General features: G+C 37.0%; 1 protein-coding gene across 2 annotated transcripts in view; it reads right to left on the bottom strand.

The window, feature by feature from the left end:
* Window positions 1-420: 420 nt before the first annotated feature.
* Window positions 421-19,463, bottom strand: part of OFD1 (OFD1, centriole and centriolar satellite protein) — a 29,959-nt gene continuing 10,916 nt past the window's right edge. For both annotated transcript variants that reach the window (XM_027688918.1, XM_027688919.1), the window contains 12 exons: window positions 18,933-19,024; window positions 18,602-18,791; window positions 17,901-18,031; window positions 17,414-17,525; window positions 15,369-15,980; window positions 11,501-11,633; window positions 8,556-8,656; window positions 4,988-5,107; window positions 3,779-3,933; window positions 2,781-2,951; window positions 1,661-1,731; window positions 421-616 (listed from right to left, as the gene is read on the bottom strand). In XM_027688918.1, coding sequence (XP_027544719.1) covers window positions 571-616; window positions 1,661-1,731; window positions 2,781-2,951; window positions 3,779-3,933; window positions 4,988-5,107; window positions 8,556-8,656; window positions 11,501-11,633; window positions 15,369-15,980; window positions 17,414-17,525; window positions 17,901-18,031; window positions 18,602-18,791; window positions 18,933-19,024 — 1,934 coding nt within the window. In that variant the 3' untranslated portion in view covers window positions 421-570. The remainder of the gene's footprint in view (window positions 617-1,660; window positions 1,732-2,780; window positions 2,952-3,778; window positions 3,934-4,987; window positions 5,108-8,555; window positions 8,657-11,500; window positions 11,634-15,368; window positions 15,981-17,413; window positions 17,526-17,900; window positions 18,032-18,601; window positions 18,792-18,932; window positions 19,025-19,463) is intronic.

Below are 19,463 nucleotides of genomic sequence, written 5' to 3'. Positions count from 1 at the left end.
CGTTCTGGGCTGGTTAATACCAACAAGGTGATACATGAGATGGGCCGCTTTTGGAAGTGGTTGCTGCCCCTGCCACAGCAGTAGAACGGGCACGTTAGTTTGAGTCTGTCACACTCGACACTCTGAAACTGTGCAAGCCAAGTGTCTCCATGGGACACCTTTAAAAGCAGGTGATGATGACTGAATGTTTTGTTACCTGCACACAGTTACTTTCACCCACACATTGCACCATTTGGAGGAGAAGGGGTTGGGGGTGGGGGTTGTCAAAGTTTCCAGGAATTCAGTGCCAGAACAAACCTACCCAAACATCCTGATCAGTTTCTGTTCTCTCCTTCGTCCTTTCTCTAACCCCACCCAAGGGCTTCCTCCTGGATTAGTGGCACATCAGGACTCACTGTTTGAAGTCAATGACTGAAGTGATGAGACGGCTCAAAATCAGCTTTATTAATTTATAATTACACAGCCTGCAATGTTAGTGCCTAACATTTATGACAACTTTTTACAGGCAGAAAGCTGCTTTAACAACATCTTTCTTATAATAATTAAAATTAAAAAATCAGTAGCTGTTGTTCACCAGAAGCTTTCATCCATGTCTCCATGAGAAATGTCTGCAACACTGTATTGATTATAGAGAGAGAAAGTGGTATGAGTCCAAAGTAGTTTCTTGCCTTAAATATTAATACTCATTTTAAAAAGAGAGTAAAGAGACTGCCTCTGCTGCAATTCTCTTGATGTTTCAGTGAACTAATGGCAATAAGCCATCCCTTAAGGGTGAGGATTTGGACCTTCATTAACTGAAAGCCATTACTTATCTCTCAAAAAGCAGAACTGCACATCTGCTGCTTCTGTAGTGCTTACCCAGTGAAAACAACAGTAGTGGTGCCACTACAGGAGCACCAGGGTAGGGTCTGCTGTGTTCAACAGCACTTTAAAGGCACACATAATAATGAATCATTACTACGGTTTTGGTGAGCCTTTAGGGTTTTAGTTTTTTTAACTGCTCCACCTTTTTTGCTTATTTTCAATTCTACATCTTCAAATAAACTGAAAGACTTGATAGGAGGTTGTTTGATTTTTTTCCCTTTCAACCAACTAAAACCTACATACCCTTATTTATCAATGCCTAGAGAGAACCAGAGGAAGTGCCTGGGCTGTTGTAACTCAGTGCAGGCAGTCAGAATCTTTGAAAAAACCATGTTAAAAGTCCATGATGCTACTAATAAATCAAATCTAGAGTCAATGCTAGTATCAGACTATGGGTAAGGTGCAGCACAGACCTTCACACATGGGGTCATCACCCAAGAGGAATCCCTCATCAGCTCACTGTGAAGGAATCTGGATGCTGCTCAGTTGCAGATAAAAAGTTGTAACTGCCACAGCTACTGAAACAGATCATTGAATGCAGCTCCCAGATGTGAACTCCACATAGTGTTTAACTTGCATGTAAAAGAATTGGAAGAATCTTCATTTTTCCAATATATTTGTTCTTGATTGCTAATTTATTTTGCTTTTTAAGGAGGCAAATGTCTCTTTAAGTGTAATGCATATTGTAACTATTTATTAATTTGGACTAATAATAATTAGTATTATTATGTAGTAACAGTAATTAATATTTAGGATTAATATGGAGTAGTAGAAATTATTAATACATGAGCCTCACCTGTCATCCTTTTCACTAGATAGAAGTCCCTCTGAATGTGATACTTCTCCTATTTCTTCTTTTTTTGAATCCTGGCAACCAAGAGAAAAAACACACTTTCTATAACTGGTTCTTAAGTCAAAATGTAAGTGACTCTATTGATAGTATCTGTATTTTTAAAACACCTACCCTATGTCTACAAATACTACATTGAATCCAGAATACTAACACTTTGGAAATTCAGATTGGGATCATGTGTGAATAAAGCATCCTGCATTTCTTTCACTGAAGTAATGTCCACCCGTACCTCTTCTTTAACGTCAAATGTTCCATTTGGCCAGAATAAATTCTTTAGTTGTGTTAGTGGAACACAAACTGACCTGTGTAGATTCAAACTGTATTTAAACACAAACTAAAAATTGAGGACATTTAAGTTGTAGAATCATAGAATATGCTGAGTTGGAAGGGACCCACAAGGATCATTGAGTCCAACTCCTGGCCCTACACAGGACCATCCCCAAGAGCCACACCATGTGCCTGAGAGTATCATTCAAACACTTCTTGAGCTCTGTCAGGCTTGGTGCTGTGACCACTTCCCAGGGGAGCCTGTTCCAGTGCCCAACCACCCTCTGGGTCAAGAACCTTTTTCTAATATCCAACCTAAACCTCCCCTGACACAGCTTCAGGCCATTCCCTCAGGTTCTGTCACTGGTCACCACAGAGAAGAGATCAGTGCCTGCCCCTCCTCTTCCCCTCACAAGGAAGTTGTGACTACAATGACGTCTCCCCTCAGTCTCCTCCAGGCTGAACAGACCAAGTGACCTCAGCCACTCCTCATACAGCTTCCCATCAAGGCCCTTCACCATCTTCATTGCCCCCCTTTGGACACTCTCTAATAGCTTAATACCTTTCTTATATCGTGGTGCCCAAACCTGCACACAACATTCAAGGTGAGGCTGCCCCAGTACAGAGCAGAACGGGACAATCCCCTCCCTCGACTGGCTGGCGATGCTTTGCCTGATGCCCCCCAGGACATGGTTGGCCTTCCTATTGTGCGAATATTTTTTTCATTCTAAGCATGCCTAGCAAGACACGAATTCAGTCAATAATATTTTTGGGACCATGTTTTGATGATAATCACCTTGTTTGACAGATCCTGCTCTCTGCTTTGCTGAATTATTCTCATGTATTTTTCTAATGGATTTGGAGGAGGATCCTTTACATCATCTTCAGCACCAGAATTGCTATTCACAGATTTTACTCCCTCCTTATCTTCTTTTTCTTCATCTATTGTCATCGAGTCTTGGATATACTTAAAGACACAAAAAAGCAAGATTAAATACTGATCAGAAAAATACCTTTATACCTTGACGCCTGCACTATGTGCAGGATTTCATGTTAACCTCAGTAGAACACATCTGTCTAAACAGCATTAAACTTATCACACGCTGTTCGAGATGAAATGTTAAGCCATTGTTTCCATTCAAAAAGTGATATTCAGGAAATCCCACTCTAACCCTGTCTGGATGTCTGAGATGCTGTGGGGCCTGAGGCTGGGGTGTGTGACAACTGTGTGTGAACTGAAGATGATGAGCAGACACAGACATGCAAGTTTCCTGAAGGGCCTCACTTGCTGGTGCCAGTACCAACCACTGCACTGAATCAAATTAACCAATTAAGATTAAATGGTTGTGAGCAAAAAATAAGTTTTACACAGGACCTAGAAATCCAGAACACTATTTAAACACATGTTAATAAACACTATTTAAACAAAGAGTAATAAACAGATGGACATTAACACGTTCTGGTGGTGTCCCACCTGCACTGGTCCAGACCAGAAAGACAGTGAATGTATAGCTTGTTCCAATTGCCTGGTGACAGTGGCCTTCCAAGTTTTGGCCATAAAACTGTAGTTTCCAGTTACATGAAGCACGGAAGGAAAAGCATCTGTTTCCAGTGAAAAAGTTACTTGGCATAAGGAGACATTCTAGTGAGACTCTGGTTAATCACACAAGTAAATAAAATAACTTAGCCTCTGATACTTTCACTTCACAGAATAAAATCTATTTCTAAACAAGTGGCACACACAGCAATCCTAAAATGCAGGGCACTACAAAGCTGCATTACTTATTAAGTTACCACCTCTTCGTTAAGCTTTTCCACTTCTTCTTGCTCGCTTTCCAAAGCTTCCTGTTGTTCTCTCTCTCTCCTTTCTTCTCTTGCTTTCCTTTCTTCTTCTAAGTTTTCCTCAACTTCTCTGTTCTGTTCTTCAATCTGTCTTTGATCCAGCATCTCTGTGAAAAATTATTTCAACATCTGTCATCTGATTCATGTAGTTCAGTAATTGCTACAAGAGCATACAAGTAAGTACCAGGCTCCTTTATAACATTAATAGTAAATGAAAAACAACTGGATATACTGTTTATACATACACCAAAATTATTCTTGGGTATTGGGTAATATTTTTTCCCTGTAAACATTTTCAGCCTCATATATGACTCACTAAGAGTTAAGCAGTAAAGCCGAAGTAGAGACGAGAGAGGTGACAAGTCTATGACACTTCTCATTCCTCTCTAGGGCATTCTCATTAAACCTTTGTTATCCCAAAGTCCATTTTACTATATTCTTCCATCTCTGCAATGTGGTTGGATACAATTCTTTATATTTATAAAGCAATGTACTTAAAAGCCCTTTGAAATTTATTGCAGGACACACTGCTGATGTGACCAGTGTATTTAAAGAGCAGTCTACATAGAACAGCATCAGATAGTAATGAGAGGGGCAAACTTAAGTACTGGGAATCATGAGATGCTAGAAAGGTCTTCTCTAAATAAAAATAATCATAATGCTTCCATCTATAACAATTAGAAAAGCAGCATATGCTGACTGAAATCATCCTCATCTACCCAAAGAATTAAAACAGCCTTGCGATAATACAGTTCACCAACAAAGTCAAGAAAAAAGAAAAAAATCCAGACAAGCAGTACATAAAATACTTTAAAACAAAACATTTCATGTCTTATTTCTATCAAGAGCAGAAATTATATGTAATAGTTATCCTAAAGAAAAAAAATTCAAATCACCTCTGCAGAAGCTGGACCGGGGGGTGGGACAGGTGGCAAAATATTAAAATGAAATTTATCTAAAACTAGGGTGAAAAAAAGTCATCCTCATACAGAACAGCAAAAGAAAACACTCCTTCCACTTTAGGATAACATTAGCACTTTTTGGAAAATTTTTCAATCACACCAGCATACACACCTACAGACTGTTAAATATTTGGCTTTTTGATTACACATTTGACATATAAAAAACATATTTTATTTTGTGTCTGAGCTGAGAACTCACTTAAATCCTGCAGTGAAGTGGCTGTTGCTGGCACAGGAGCTGTGACACAGTTTCCATTAACGATGTCCCCAGATGGATGCAACACATCACTTTCACACTCCTCTGGCACGTCCCCCTGATCTGGAGATGAAATTTGAACAATGGCTTCATTATTTTGTAATTGCAAAAGTGGAGCACAGTAATGGACACAAAGTGTGGGAATGGCTGAATTAGAACACATAAATATCAGCACTAATTGAGCATTTTCCCTTCAACTTGACCGTCTCCCTGAAGATTAAGAATTATCATAGGCATGATACAGAATTGTTAGTTTTGAAATTAGTTATAGCAACACATCTGTTTATAAAGCCAAAACAGAAGAAATATGCAACACGAACCCAAAATGCTTTAATTTCTTTTCATAATCAAGATACAGGTCGCAGAAAAATTACTTAGCTCATCCTTTCTATGCATATAAGAACAATCTTTAATTACTGATCACACACTCTTTATTGTGAAGCTTGCCTTCTTCAGTGCACAGGATGGATGCTAACTCATATATTCTACATCATACTGTCTTTTCCCTGTGCAAAGTGGTTCTGAATTCACAAAAACACAATTACTGTCCTTTCTCTGTGATCATTGCTATGATACTCAACTGCTTCTTAATTGCAAAACATGCAGACTGCTACTATCTCAATTTTATGGGAGAAAGAAAAAAAAGAGATTAAAAAAAGTTAGATGTGGCCATTTTCTCTAGGTAGCCACCTGAAATACACAGGACTATTCTCCCAAGCATTTAGTATAACACAGCACAGAAACCTATATCTCCATAGGTTTGGAGTAAGGTTTAGAAAACATCAATATTCCATCCTTCAAATACTATCGATGTCTCAAGCATTTTTCTTTTCTATATTATAATAAAACTGAAATATTTTGCACGAAGAAAAACGAGACAACCAAACTGATCGGCCTCTCTCTCAGAATGGTTTGAATTTCTGTAAATTAAAATTCTTTTAAAGGAACTATAGATGAAAGCGTCACAGAAAAATTCTGTCAATCTGTCAGTCTAGCTAATTTAGTAGAGTGCTTTCAGTTTCTTACAAAAGCAATGAAGATCTACCAGCTTCAACTATGAAAATAAATTCTTTTTTTTTTTCTGGTTTTTTTTTGTAAGACCAAAATAATGGGCTATCACACTCTAACGAAAAATCTATTCTGTTTAAATTACAAAGCTATCAATAACAACAGTATTTCCATATGAGGCACCAGTAAGCATCACAGTATGTAATATTTAAATAGACAAAAAATTCCTTTCACAAGTAGGTCCCTGTTAAATATTATTTCTAACTTCTAAATGTCTGCTAACCACATAAACAAACAAAAAGACCCAAACCAAAACCAATATAGTACAAAACATCTTTAAATTACCCTTCGGCAAAGGAAAAAAAAAAGGTAAGTTTCTTTGTACGCTTTCACTCCCTTATGTAAGGGTGGACAGTAAGAAATGACTATTCCCTTAAGATGAGCACATCATTTAAAAGCAATTTCTGCCAACAGAATCTGCCAATCTTTTCTTGCTAGAGCTCACTCACAGTAGGGCTAAAAGACCTCCATATTTTCTGGCATCTCCTTCACTTCATTGTTTTTAATACTCTTATCATCTTTTTCCTTTATTATATATTTTTCTGTATTTACTACTTTGATTTTACATTCTTTTCCCACCCCTCCCTGCAAGTCCTTCTGAGTTACATCCTCCCCTTTTTAGCCAGTTTGATTTCCTCCTACATACTCAGATTGTCTTTTGATGCAGTCGGACCCAACTAAAGGACTGTTGATTGAGAAATCATCAGCATATGTGAACTCTCAGAACTATTGCCTACCACACATCACTAAATGATACAATAGTACCTTACTTGTGCACAGCATCTACTCAGCCCTAATTGCCAAGAAAATGCCAGTCTGTTGTCATATGTAATAAAATAGAAGTGAAATATGTAATGTATTCCCCAAAGCCTCTCATATAAAATTAAACAAATAAATCTAAATCTAATTAAAATGTGAGATGAGTAGAAATCATTAATGGCTACGGGCTTGGTTCACATTCAACTAATGCACTTAAATCTTATAAAAAGGAAATTAAATGAGATAAAAAAATATAACTGAGTACTGAGTAAAGCTTCACAGAGAAATGCACAGATGAGGCATCAGCTTCTTCTACTTACTATCACTAACTAAACACTATCAGCACATTTGCTGTTGAAATAAACATTATCTTTTTTGGTTGGTTCATTTTAAAATACTGAAAGTTGTGTTCTCACAGGTCCAGGAGAGCAAGCAAGGGTGTCACTCCACTTTCCATATGACCCAACCACAACCAAAAGAAAAACCAGTCTGGGACCAAGGAAAACACACCAGTTAGAATCACTGGTTTCAAAGAAAATATCCCTAACTCTCCCATACAGCAATTACAATCTCTTCATCAATTATGAGTTTAATTATACCACACGCTGCCACATCTCCACCAGTCTCAAGACGTCACAAACCTAACAAAATCTGGAAACGGGAAACGCGTTTAGGTTGCTGTTTGCATCTTTCTCATTGACAACTTCATTTACTTTAAACCTACAGTTTCATGGGAGATCAAGCTGCTCAGGCCAAACACTAGGCTGTCACTCAGATGCGGAAAAACTAGGAAATAAAGCCAGTAACTGTGCTTCTGTTTCTCTGTCCGTATACAAATGGCTATAAAGTGCATTAAGTTTTATCCTTCTCTTTCTACAGTACCTTAGTTACATCAAAGATTTTTGAAAACTGAATCTACATCATATAGAGACAAGGAAACATTTTATAGCATGCAATCCACAGAGAGCAGAAATGCAAATAAATAAAATGCTGACCTCAGAGAAAAAAAAAAGGGATAAAATTCAGGTTTCACTAACTGAACTACATGTTCCAAAACTACTCAGAGATGCTGATTAACGACAGCATAATTGCAAGAGCTCTTCACATATTTACACACAGTGTAAACCAAATTCTAATTCATAATACTATTTTAAGCCTCAGTTACTGAAAGAAAAAGTCAAGTTTCAGCAGCCATTGCATATGCTCTTATCTTCAGAATCACAACCTGGTAATACTTTTTTTGATATTGGTCTATGGTGAACACTCCTTGGAGTTCTACTTTATGCAGTAAATATAATAAAGCCTCAATGTAGTTGATATACTAGTACAATTTTCTGTTTAAAAAAAAAAAAAATCCTACACAATTTTAAAACATTCCAAAACAACTGTCCAACCTACAGTGTTAAGCAGAACAAGGTTATGAAAGATTTCTGAACAAAAAGAATGTTACAAATTTCAGAACCAACTCGACTTCAGTGTCTAGTTATTACTACATATCATAATCTAAAAATGCAAAAATGAAGAAAATTAATCCTTTATCATGTGAGATAATTGTTTTTCTTATTTCCAAAATCAGTCAGAAATTTTTCTCCCCAACCACAGTCTTAAAACTATGAAGACAATTGTCCTAAAGCTGTTAAGCCTCAAGGTGTTAACAAACTGTCTGAAATGCACTAAAACTTACCCTCAAGAGAATAAATGTGTTCTTCAAGGTCCTCATACATTAGTTTCTTAGGTTTGTGGATATCACTGAGATCTTGTTTATCTGTTTGTTGACTCTGAAGTCTGAAAGAATAAGGAAGAACATAAATAACTTAATAAATATAAATGTTGAACTTTGAAAAAAATAGCAATCTGAGATTTACTCACATGCTAAGCAACAAACTAAACCAAACCTAAAATCCATGCAACTGAACCGCTGGTACTTTCTGACTCAAGTTAGGGTATTGAAATCCATCCTCTAACTTTTACCAAAAGTCAGCTCCATCTCTCTGATAGCCATCTCCCTGCAGCCTTTCCCCAAGGCCTTTATATGACATCAAGTCATTACATTAAACCAAAATACACTATCAAAAGGAATACAAATGAGTAAGAAAAAACAACAAAAAAGGAGAAACACAATGAACTGTGACACTTGGTCAACTGAAATTAGGAAATTTGCTTTTTTAAGCTCTGTGCTACAGTTTAATTCCCATTTTGGTGTCATCTGAGCAGATGTGTTTGAAATGTATTAGGATTAGATGTCTGGCAAAACATAGACGCAGGGGTGAAAAAATCTGGGTGCTATGAAAAATGGGGTTAGTGCCCTCATTCTAAATCCCCGTTTATCTCATCAGAAAGATAATATGAAAGAACAATGTCTCCCATGTGACCCTGCCACTAAACTCTGACCAGAACCAGAATGGCAAAAGGAGTGCAGGTCACTAATGAAATTCAGCAGCAGCGCTTCATAAAGGAGCTTACTTCACACCAGCTGGTGCTCTTCATCACAGCCTAAATATGTTTGTGCTTACGATTTCTAAGGTCTTCCATGGGGCAAAAGTGGAGAACAAACAAAACATACCCCCATAATGAGATTTGTTCATTAAAAAAATGTAAATCTGGGCACAAACAAATAAATTTGCATTGTCAGAAAGACAGTTTAGTGTCAGTGGGGAAAAACACCCTGTAAATTAAATAGGACAGAGTAAATGGAACTTCAAATTTTTGGAAATCTATTTCATGTTTTGAGTCTTTCCTTCACAGACATGGCTAAGTGTTAAATAATTCTTAAGGATCCAAGTTTCAAGGACGCGCATGCCACTTTCTTCAGTACTGTGTTCTGCAACACTGCTAGAAAGACAGAGAACCCACTGCCTCAGTAACAACCCTCAATCAGTTTCTTTAGGCCTAAACAAACAAACAAACAAAAATTTAGACAATAATCTGCCTTATCACTCTAGTCTTCCTGTCTGTGTTTATTGGCTTCCTTCATACCACTCATATCTTGGAACGTAAATAAACAAGGAGCATCTGTGGTCACAGAAGCAATTGTTCTTCCTCACTGACATAGGTCTGACTTCTAACGGCTTACTGGTGTTACAGGATATTTTCTTTTCAAAGAAGTTCCCATTGCCACTTAAAATCTACACGTCACAAACTAATCCCACAATACACATCAATAATGTGGTATTTGCCTAATAATGAGAGTAAACAACTGGAAAAGCCCACACAAGCATTTCTCAAATATTTCACGTAACAGAAAACAGTCCAAGGCACAAGAAATTAAAAAAATATGCAACAAAAGAATGTTTTTCCTTTAAGAAAGTCTTGGGAAAGCAGCAAGTCCAAGACAACTATTGGGACCTTATACCCTTGCTTTGTCATAAGAAACCCAAGAAAGCAACTGCAACCCATAGCTGCCTGCCCAGACCTACGTCTGTTCTCTGCAAAACAACTTGCTCATACTGTTCACTCTTCAAGCAGGATGGACTCTACAACGTCCTTCAAAGTACCATCCCTCACAGGATTAAAGCATTTTCCCATATCACCTTCACAAGCAGGTTAACATTCAAGCTTCACTTTTTAAGGTCTGTCACAGAAATAAAGGAAATCTCTGACATATGATGGAAAAGGTGAATGAGTAGGGAGAGACAGCCTTAAAGGAACACTTCGGAAAGTAACCTCACAGTCCTTAAAAATCCCAACAGCTCATTTTCAAGGCCAAGAACATACAGGCTCTCCAAAAATTCTAACCACATAAGAGAGCCTTTCTACATTAAATGTGTCTTGAGGCCGTGATAACAACAAAATAAGAAAGCCCTTCAAATGCCTCCTACAGCTGTCCCAGGACAAGCTGTCTTTCTTCACCCATCAAATCAGGAATGATGGCTAGCAAGTTAAGCCCAATTCCACAGTCTCTTCTTAGGAAAAAAGCATTATAAGTTAAATACTTCTAATAGAAGCTTTTTCTGAAAATACATATTCAGGACTCTCAGTTTTGGAGAGTGGAGGCAACAGTGGCCATTAAGAATAGAACTTTACATATGGAAATAGGAGAAACAGAGAAGAAAGACAAGTCATTTTTATGCAAATCTTTAATTTTGTCAAGTTATTTATTTATCTAAATAAGATTTAAAAAAAAAAAGAAAAACAAAGAAAAAGAGAAAAGTTGTGCTACCCATCCCATTCCCACATGGAAAGGAGACTGGAGGATCCTATTTTGAAAACAGGCACGTGAACAAGGTCTTCAGAGAGGAAAAAAAAGTAATAAAGTTAGCATTACAGCTCATTAATGAATGAAATGAGAATGTACAATTGCCTTCATTTAAATTCCCAAACAGGCAGCAGAAATTCAAATGCTTCAATCAGCAAAAGCTCATCAGTCAGGTCACAGACGTGAAAAATAGACACAATTAAAGAGACATAGCTTCGCTCAAAGCAAACCAAAGAGTTTGCATGGTGTTTTATAACTAAGTTCCTCTTGAGGTATGATACTCAAAAATAGAAATCCTTATCCACCTTTAGAAAAGTTTTCACTTATAAAATTAATGGCTTGCTTGATTTGTAAAAGCAGCTATCACTGTGAACAGTTAGATAAACGCTTCTTTAAAAAGCAGGTTAAAAATGTTGCTTTGTTAACAATGTTACCTGATTTTCTGGGCATGACTGGATGGTGAGGAAGGAACAGACTCAGAAGATGAAAGCAGATATGGCTTTGAAATAGGAGAAAGCACTGGGTCAACACTCCGCTGTGAAGAGGTGAGGGATGAGCTCTTGATGTCTGCAGAATAAAAATCCCACAATTTATATTAGTTATTTTTCCTACCATTTCTCAGACGAGGCTGATTGTACAACACATGCATTACTGAACTGCGCAGGCATGACTACTCAAGGGCAACTAACATCCAGATCTTAACATGAACTTTCTTGTACTGGTTATTTCTCTTCTTCCTTTACCTCTCCTGTATGGGAATTCTTCTCCACAACCCTTCTCCATCATATTGTTACTCCTCACAAAGCCGATCATTCTCATCACCCCATAGTATGACCACGTTCACCACAAACTGAAGTCCAACAGCAAATAACTTCTCCCATGCTGGGCATTAGAGGAAGCACTCACAGACCTGGATTTCAAGCTGTGCTTACTAACCAGCAAAAGACAATGCTTGAGGTCTCCCAAAGGCTATTCTTCATTATCAAATTTAACCTACAGGTTTCACTTTCTACAGATTGGTGAAAGTGGGTGACAAAGAAAAGAAGAAAATACTTTAAGATTTTATCCTTTTATCAACAGCTGTGAAGTTATTGCAGAAAGAAACAGACAGTATGACTAGAAGTCTTGAGTCTTCTAAGAAACCAAGGTAAAAAACAAAACTGCATTAAGAAGGCTTTTAATAAAACTTGCGAAGCCCAGCACTTTGGTTAAGTTTTGCTTTGCAAGTCTAATTTTCCTTTCCTGTGTAGCTGCACAGGTCTTTCACTACTAAACTACAATCTACTAATTTTCCCACAAGATATGGTATTCACTAAACAAGCAGGAACTGTTGTTTTTTTTCTCTTTATTGATCAAAGATTCAGTGTTTATTTGGTTCAAGGGATAGATGTAAAGCCACTATTAACACTTTCACACCTGAAGTTCTTTCAGGTGGTCATATAGAAGTGCTACTTGTTCATGGTGCACATCACATTGCAAAAGTCAAGATGCTTCAGACAACAGTTGCCCATGGATTTTTATCTCCAGGTAACCCCTAGGCCCACACAACACAGCTGAACACCCTCTAAGGAAGATGCACACCAACAGAATGACACTAATAGCAGACACATAGTACTCATGTACTGGCAGTACCTGTTTGTGGTGGGAAGCCCTCAGCTCATCCACATCCAATCTTCTTTACAAAATAACTTGTCAGATTTTCACATGCAGAACAAATGGACAAGAACAGCACATAGTACTTACTGCATGTATGTCCCTGCCATAATACATCCTGTATGTTAAGACACAGGTGACACACAGGTCACCTCATACAATAATTTACTACAACCTACTACTATTTAGAAATTATCTAGGATTGACCTGATTTTCTACTAAAAGACAAATAGCTGAGATCTTTGGCTCACAGTATGCTGTCTGCAAGACTCATCAACCTTGCCCTTTTTCATCAGAAGGTATAAAGCTTGGTCAAGTAACGATCAAGATGAAAAGCACTGATCACATAATAGGAAGCATGGGTCAGCTGGAAATCCAAACTTCTTTCTCGGTAACTGTTTCCTGATTCGTGTTACTGCCTGTTAGAGACAGTATGCATGAGAAAACAGAAAAGGATCCTGCCCTACTTCTAATTGCTTTTAAAGAAATGGGCTTACTCCTTCCCAGCAGAAAGTCAAAGCTGAAATATGTCCAATGTGGGCTTGGGAAGGAAAACAGTCAAATGCATGAGCTAATTTAAAGGAAGAGAAAAAAACTGCATAATCCTTCCACTGGCAGTTAATTTAGTAAAACAGCTGTTAGATCTGCCAACTGCAAGTATTGTAGAGGAGGACATACTTCTTGCTTTTATTCTCCAAAGATAGGTGCTGAAGCTGAGCTGCACTTAACCTCACTTAAAGCAAAAGCAAATCTCAGACTCACATGCATGGTATCTTTTACCTCTTTAAATTTACCCTAAGTTGTTCAGACTGGTATTTTCAACAGCACGGCAAAGCTTCACAGAAGGTTTCCAGAATGACTTACAGTTTTCTAGCAAAACCACATCTGGTGTTTCAGCCATCTCCAGCATAAAAAGATAACATATACACCAGTATAAAAGCACTCAGAAGACTCTTGAAAGAGAGGTGACATACCAGTGGGGAAGCAATCTAACCGGAAGCAGACAAATCATGCTAATGGTGCGTTACCACTGAAGCTCCTGTGCTTACTGGGGCACATACCAGCTGCAGCCTGGTTTCCTACACTACATACCACCCAATTTCTGTAACTCCTAAATCAGGCAACGCACTCTTATCCCTCTCCAGAGTCAGTCAGTCTTGTGCATTAATAAAAGAACTAATCCACTGGAAAAAAAGAGATCTGCCATCCTGTAACTAGCCGCAAAAAAGTACAAAGACAGGAAGGATTGCTAAGTGTATGCACACAACTCTAGTTTTAACATTTCCTAATTTTTCAACAAAACTCTAGTGTTATGAACGATTTTGTGTGTGTGTAGTATTAAACAAATAGTCTGCGGATACTTTATACACAAGCTGACAGAGAGAACTTAAAACATGAAAGACTGCTTTGCAAGTTTAAGTTTCAAATATGTTTTCAGTAACGGAGCCTCATACTCTACATACAGAAACACAGGGACAGCCACAATCAATCAGTGTTTGTAACCTGTTTTTAACAGTGCCTGTTAATAACAAAACTACACTAAAATTGGAAAGGAGAATATCCACCCAACCTTTCCTCAATTGAGACTTTTTTGGATTCTCCTGACAGAGAAGTTCTATTTCTACATCTGTAGTTGTTGCCACAAGAGCAATAAATTACACAACTTACGGTATGAAAAAGCACTTCATTCTTTCCTTTCAATGTCATGGGATTCCGAGGTCTGTGAAGCAGTAATTAATCGATCCCTTTTCACCTTTTCCACATCACTCATTGCTTTCCAGATTTCCCACAGCCTACCTCAGCCAACTCTCTTCCAAATGAAGCTGCCCTTGTATTTAACCTTCCTTTATGGAGAAGCTGATCATTATCTTTTTTTTTTGTTACTATCTCTTTTTTTCATCCTGTTAAATCCACTTTGAGCTAGGGTGACAAGAATTGCATCACTCAAGGAGCAGAAATACTGCAGATTTGAAACAACATAATTTTCTAAAAAAATTAAATTTCTTCTCTATTTTGCTTGCTTTTCTGTATATGCACTTAAAAAAAAAGGAAAAAAGAGACTAAGTAATTATTAGACACTCTGAAATTAATAGAAAATTAAAATTTATCAACCGTGACTAAACCCTTCCCCCTTACAATTGCTCAGGAATATTTGATAAAGATGTCACAGCAAAAACAACAAACAAAAGCAAATCTGGACCTTTCAGACTGGAAAGCTCAATTTAAGAGAAGTTAAAGCAGTTTTCTGCTGCACACATTAACCAGAACAGTTAAATGAAAAGTTAGAAATACAAAAGGGAAACAATCAATGTTGCAAAGTAGTTATACTTCATAGCAACTGTTGAATGAAACTCTGCATATCATAAGGTTACACCTGTAGTGCATTATATGGCATAGTCTTCTCTTGAGAGCTACTTAAGACATGTTTAACTTCCCTCATCGTATTTCTCCAGTACTTGTTTCCAGGAATAAGCAATACTCCAAGCAGTTAGTGTATTTTGTCTCTTGCAAAACCACAACTCCTGACTTCTGCATCTTCGCAAATAACAAACAAGTGAAAGACTCACACTGCAAAATCTTCCTCTTCCCATAGAGCAAGAGGAACAGTAAATAAAACTCAAGTACTGCACATTAACAATCATGACTTACCATCTGGAATTTTCTTGTTACTGAGATCTCTCATGGATTTGGAAATGGGAGTAGAAGAAAGGCGTCTTGAAGATGATGCCCCTCTGTGTGGTGGTGTTAAGGGATTTTTAAAGATATCGGCCTGCCCAGTTCTTTTGATGTGTTCTTCACCTCTTGGACTGCTCAGAGTGGAATGTGGGAAGCTGGGACTATCCTCTACAAGTTCATGCTGGGTAGTCAAAGTGGTTCCACTAAGAGCATGCTGTAGAATTGAAGGAGACTCCATCTTTCTTGGTGTTCTGCTTGCAGTTGCATTCTGTATGACTCTGTGTTGGTAATTCCTGTAAGCTTCTTCCAAGTACTCTGCCTCTTTTGATAGCTCTTTTACTCTAGCCCAGGTTTGCGCAATGTACTCCAGGTCAGAGTCTGGGGAAGTACTGCGTGGCTGTAACTGCTGCTGACAGCCAACTCTTGGCACAGCATTTACCTGCATCACATCAGCCATAACGTGATTCTTCAGGAATGCACTATCCACGTAAATATCATGGGGTACAGCTCTGTCACTGGTGAAGTCAAGGACAGAGCGATCGACAAGCGAAGGTTTTGGGTTCCGATACACTTCATTTTCCAGAGCTAAATTATAGCAAGAGAAAGTGAGTGACACTAAAGAGAGAGAGGGAGATCCATAACAAAACAGAAACAGTAAAACGTGGCATTTAAATTCCATTTTGATCAAAATTATTTTAACATGGAATTGGCTTGTATTTTGAGAATTTAATGGGTTGATTAAATGTATTTTTAATGTGGCTACAAAGCTGCAAATTAACACTACTATTTTTTATTATATAATCCTTCCATGTAAAAATACCTTAAATACATACTCTACAATGTTATTATTTAAATTATGTTTAAATAAAGAAGTAAACATGAAAACATCACCACTTTGGATACCTTATATCTAATCATGCTGCTAAAGGCTGAAGAACACAAGGCATGTCACAAGTCTTAACAGTTTCCTTCTATTTAGAACAAAAAAGAATTTTGGAGAAAAACAACATAGCACATAGAAAATATTATAGGTTTGTTTATCCTAAAGTACTCAAAAAGTGTCAGTTAAATTGAATGTTTTGGGGCTGTCTGCTTCCTGGCTTGCACTTGCATGCTTCAACAAGCCCAAAAGACCAATCTATAGGGTTGTTTCTTTCTCAGCAAAATTACAGCCTTGTTTTTTATTGTACATAAAGAGTTCTTCAATGACTTCATTAACTCTGATGTAAATAAGTCCCTGAAGTACTTACAGTCATTTAATAAAAACATATATTTGCTATTTTGACACAAAAAAAATTCCAATTCCAAATGGTACTGATACTTGTACCATAAATGAAAATGTACATATTGAGTTAGTGAATAATGTAAAATATTGCATATACTGAATTATGATGAAACACATGTTGTATATAATGTATAATCATTGCAGAATTCAATTGCATATTTTTACATTAAATATACATCCCAAAACTTTTACTTACAATACTTGATATTAGCAATTTGACATAGGCATCTTTGGAACTACATTTCTTCAGCGGACTGAATTGCTTTATGCAAGTGCCTCTATTTCTAATGCCCATACAAGATAAGATAGGTTAGGCAAAAGTTATTAGCCTTGACAAATTCTGTTAATGAGTCTGACTTAAATTTCTGAGGTATGTAATACAATTTCAAATTGATTATTCTTATTATGAACATTCAGGAATCAAAATGCATTAAAACATAACTCGCCTGCTGGAAAATGCTGTTTATGTTATCAACAAACATTATTGTCTTCATACTGAGGAAAAACAGACAATAAAAATATGCAACTGTTCAGGGAGGAAAGTTTTCCCTTCCTCCTGTATATTATTTTCTGAAAGGAAGTTTTAATGAGTTTGCTTTTTAAACTAGGTTTTTAAATAGATTTTGATTTTAAACTTTAAATCTATTCCCTGGTGCAACTGCAGCTTTTTTAAGCTTCTGGAAATTCTTACACTTGTCCTTCATAAAGGACTGCTGTGGTGTAAGATACAAACCTGCCTGTGTTTGTTTCACTTGTAGTTTCAGTTCTTCAACCTGCATGTTTAATTTTCTGACAGTAGCTTCGGACTCTAACAGTTGGGCCTCTAGCTGGGCACAATGCTCAACCTATAGGAGATCAAGAGAAAAACAAAGCCCAGCATAATTCAAAAAAATAAATAATTTCAACAGGCTGAATACTTGCTTTCTAAATATTTTTCAGGTCCAGTCAAACCATTATCACATAATATCCTACTGAGAGTCAGTACTGACAACTTGTTGACTTGGAAAGATTTACTTTGGTTATGTTGGGTTGGTTTTATTTTTTGGTAGTTTTTTGGTGTGGTATGTGTTTTGTTTTCTTTAGAGCTGTTTACATAAAAATAAGCACTGTACAAACAATCCTTCTAACTACATGCCAAACAGTCTGCACAGGCAGATGGATGAACGTGAAAGATGACAGGAAGAAGAAAGGATTCAAATAATTTAGAAACAATAATTTACCTTACTTTGTAGCTGCTTTTCCAAAATCTGCTTACGACTCTCAAATTCATCCAGCACCAGCTTCCTAGAGTGCTCCACTCTCCTCAGCTCCACTTGGCAGGCCAGGTACTCTGCTGAGGGCTGGGACAGCTCTACCCAGAAAGAGAAATACGAGACACTCAGACGAGTGTGCACTTTTCTACATGATACCCCTTGAAAACATAATTGATTTGGTTTTATGAACATAACAAGGCTTTGCCTGAATAAACTACTTGGGGATTTTTTTTCTTCCTTTTACAAAGGACTGACATTTTTGTTGGGGTAGTCATACATCTCTACTCCCCCATAATCTCAAACACACATTAAAAATATTTGGTATTTATAATTATAGTTAGGCAAGCACTTAATAATGCCATGTTCTTTTACCATTATTAATCATACTAATGCCATGGTTAGGAATATTGCACTGCTTTTTTCAAAGGGTGAAAGGAATATCCTTCATATTATAGCTACCACTTAATTCAGGATTTCTACCATACAGACATATAAAAGAAAATAAACTTATGCCAAGGACTGTTTAATTTTATGCAAACATTAGCTTGGGTTTCATGCAAACTACAAGTAAACATAATACAGAGAAAGTATTTTAATAAAAATCTATTTCTAAACAAATAATTATAGAGAAAGATAAACAAGAGAATTATTAAATCATTCACACTGACTGTCTCGGAGATGCTGGTTCTCACTGCGAGCCTCATCCAACTGTTGCCTAAGTAGTTTAGTCTGCACTTGGAGCTCCAATTTCTCCTCCTTTAGCAAAGGATAGTCTGATAACTCTTTCAGTTTCTCTGTCAACAACTGATTCTGTTTATTTGCCAACAGAACCTGAGCCTTCACTGACTCCAAGTCCAGCTGCAAATAAAGAATAGTTTAGAAGCTTATGAACCTCTGTACTACTTAAAAATTATTTTTAGTTCATATTTTCTTTTTTATTAATGTACCTTAGCTGCAGCAATTAGAATACAGCTTCTTTAAATTCATATTTACAATTACCTCAAGCTCTTTCGTGCGTGATACAGCTTGCTTGAGTTCCTCCTTTTTTGAATTAACAGCAATGGCTTCTTCATGCAAAAGCATGGCTTTCTCTGCAGGGAGGATTACAAATGTTGAATTAAAATTAGTAGAGTATTACAGTAAAAAACTGTATCAGCAAAAAACAGTTTTAAGCTGCTAAGCCCAACATTCAATTTAATTCAAGACATAAAAATGACTGAATGTCATACACATTCCTTCAAAATTAAGTAAATCACACTGTGTGTATATATATACACATGTATATACACTTCTAGAATGAAGTAAATTGAATTCATATGTGTGTGATATATCATTTCTTACACATATACCTAAAAGTCTAAACATGTTATCTGCTCCAGCTCTCTTCCTCAAGCTCCACTTAAGCATCTTGTGTACAATAAATGTAGAAACTGACAACCATTCAAGGGTACAGTGCCAGAGTTCAGTTAAAGAGTGTGAGGTAGTAGGACTTCAGAAGGAAAGGGGAAACTGGAAAACCGGAATGCCTTG

Source organism: Neopelma chrysocephalum, unplaced genomic scaffold, assembly GCF_003984885.1.
Source record: "Neopelma chrysocephalum unplaced genomic scaffold, ASM398488v2 Primary Assembly neopelma1_76, whole genome shotgun sequence".
In the NCBI taxonomy this organism is placed as follows: domain Eukaryota; kingdom Metazoa; phylum Chordata; class Aves; order Passeriformes; family Pipridae; genus Neopelma; species Neopelma chrysocephalum.
This window is presented reverse-complemented; position numbering and strand designations above follow the sequence as displayed.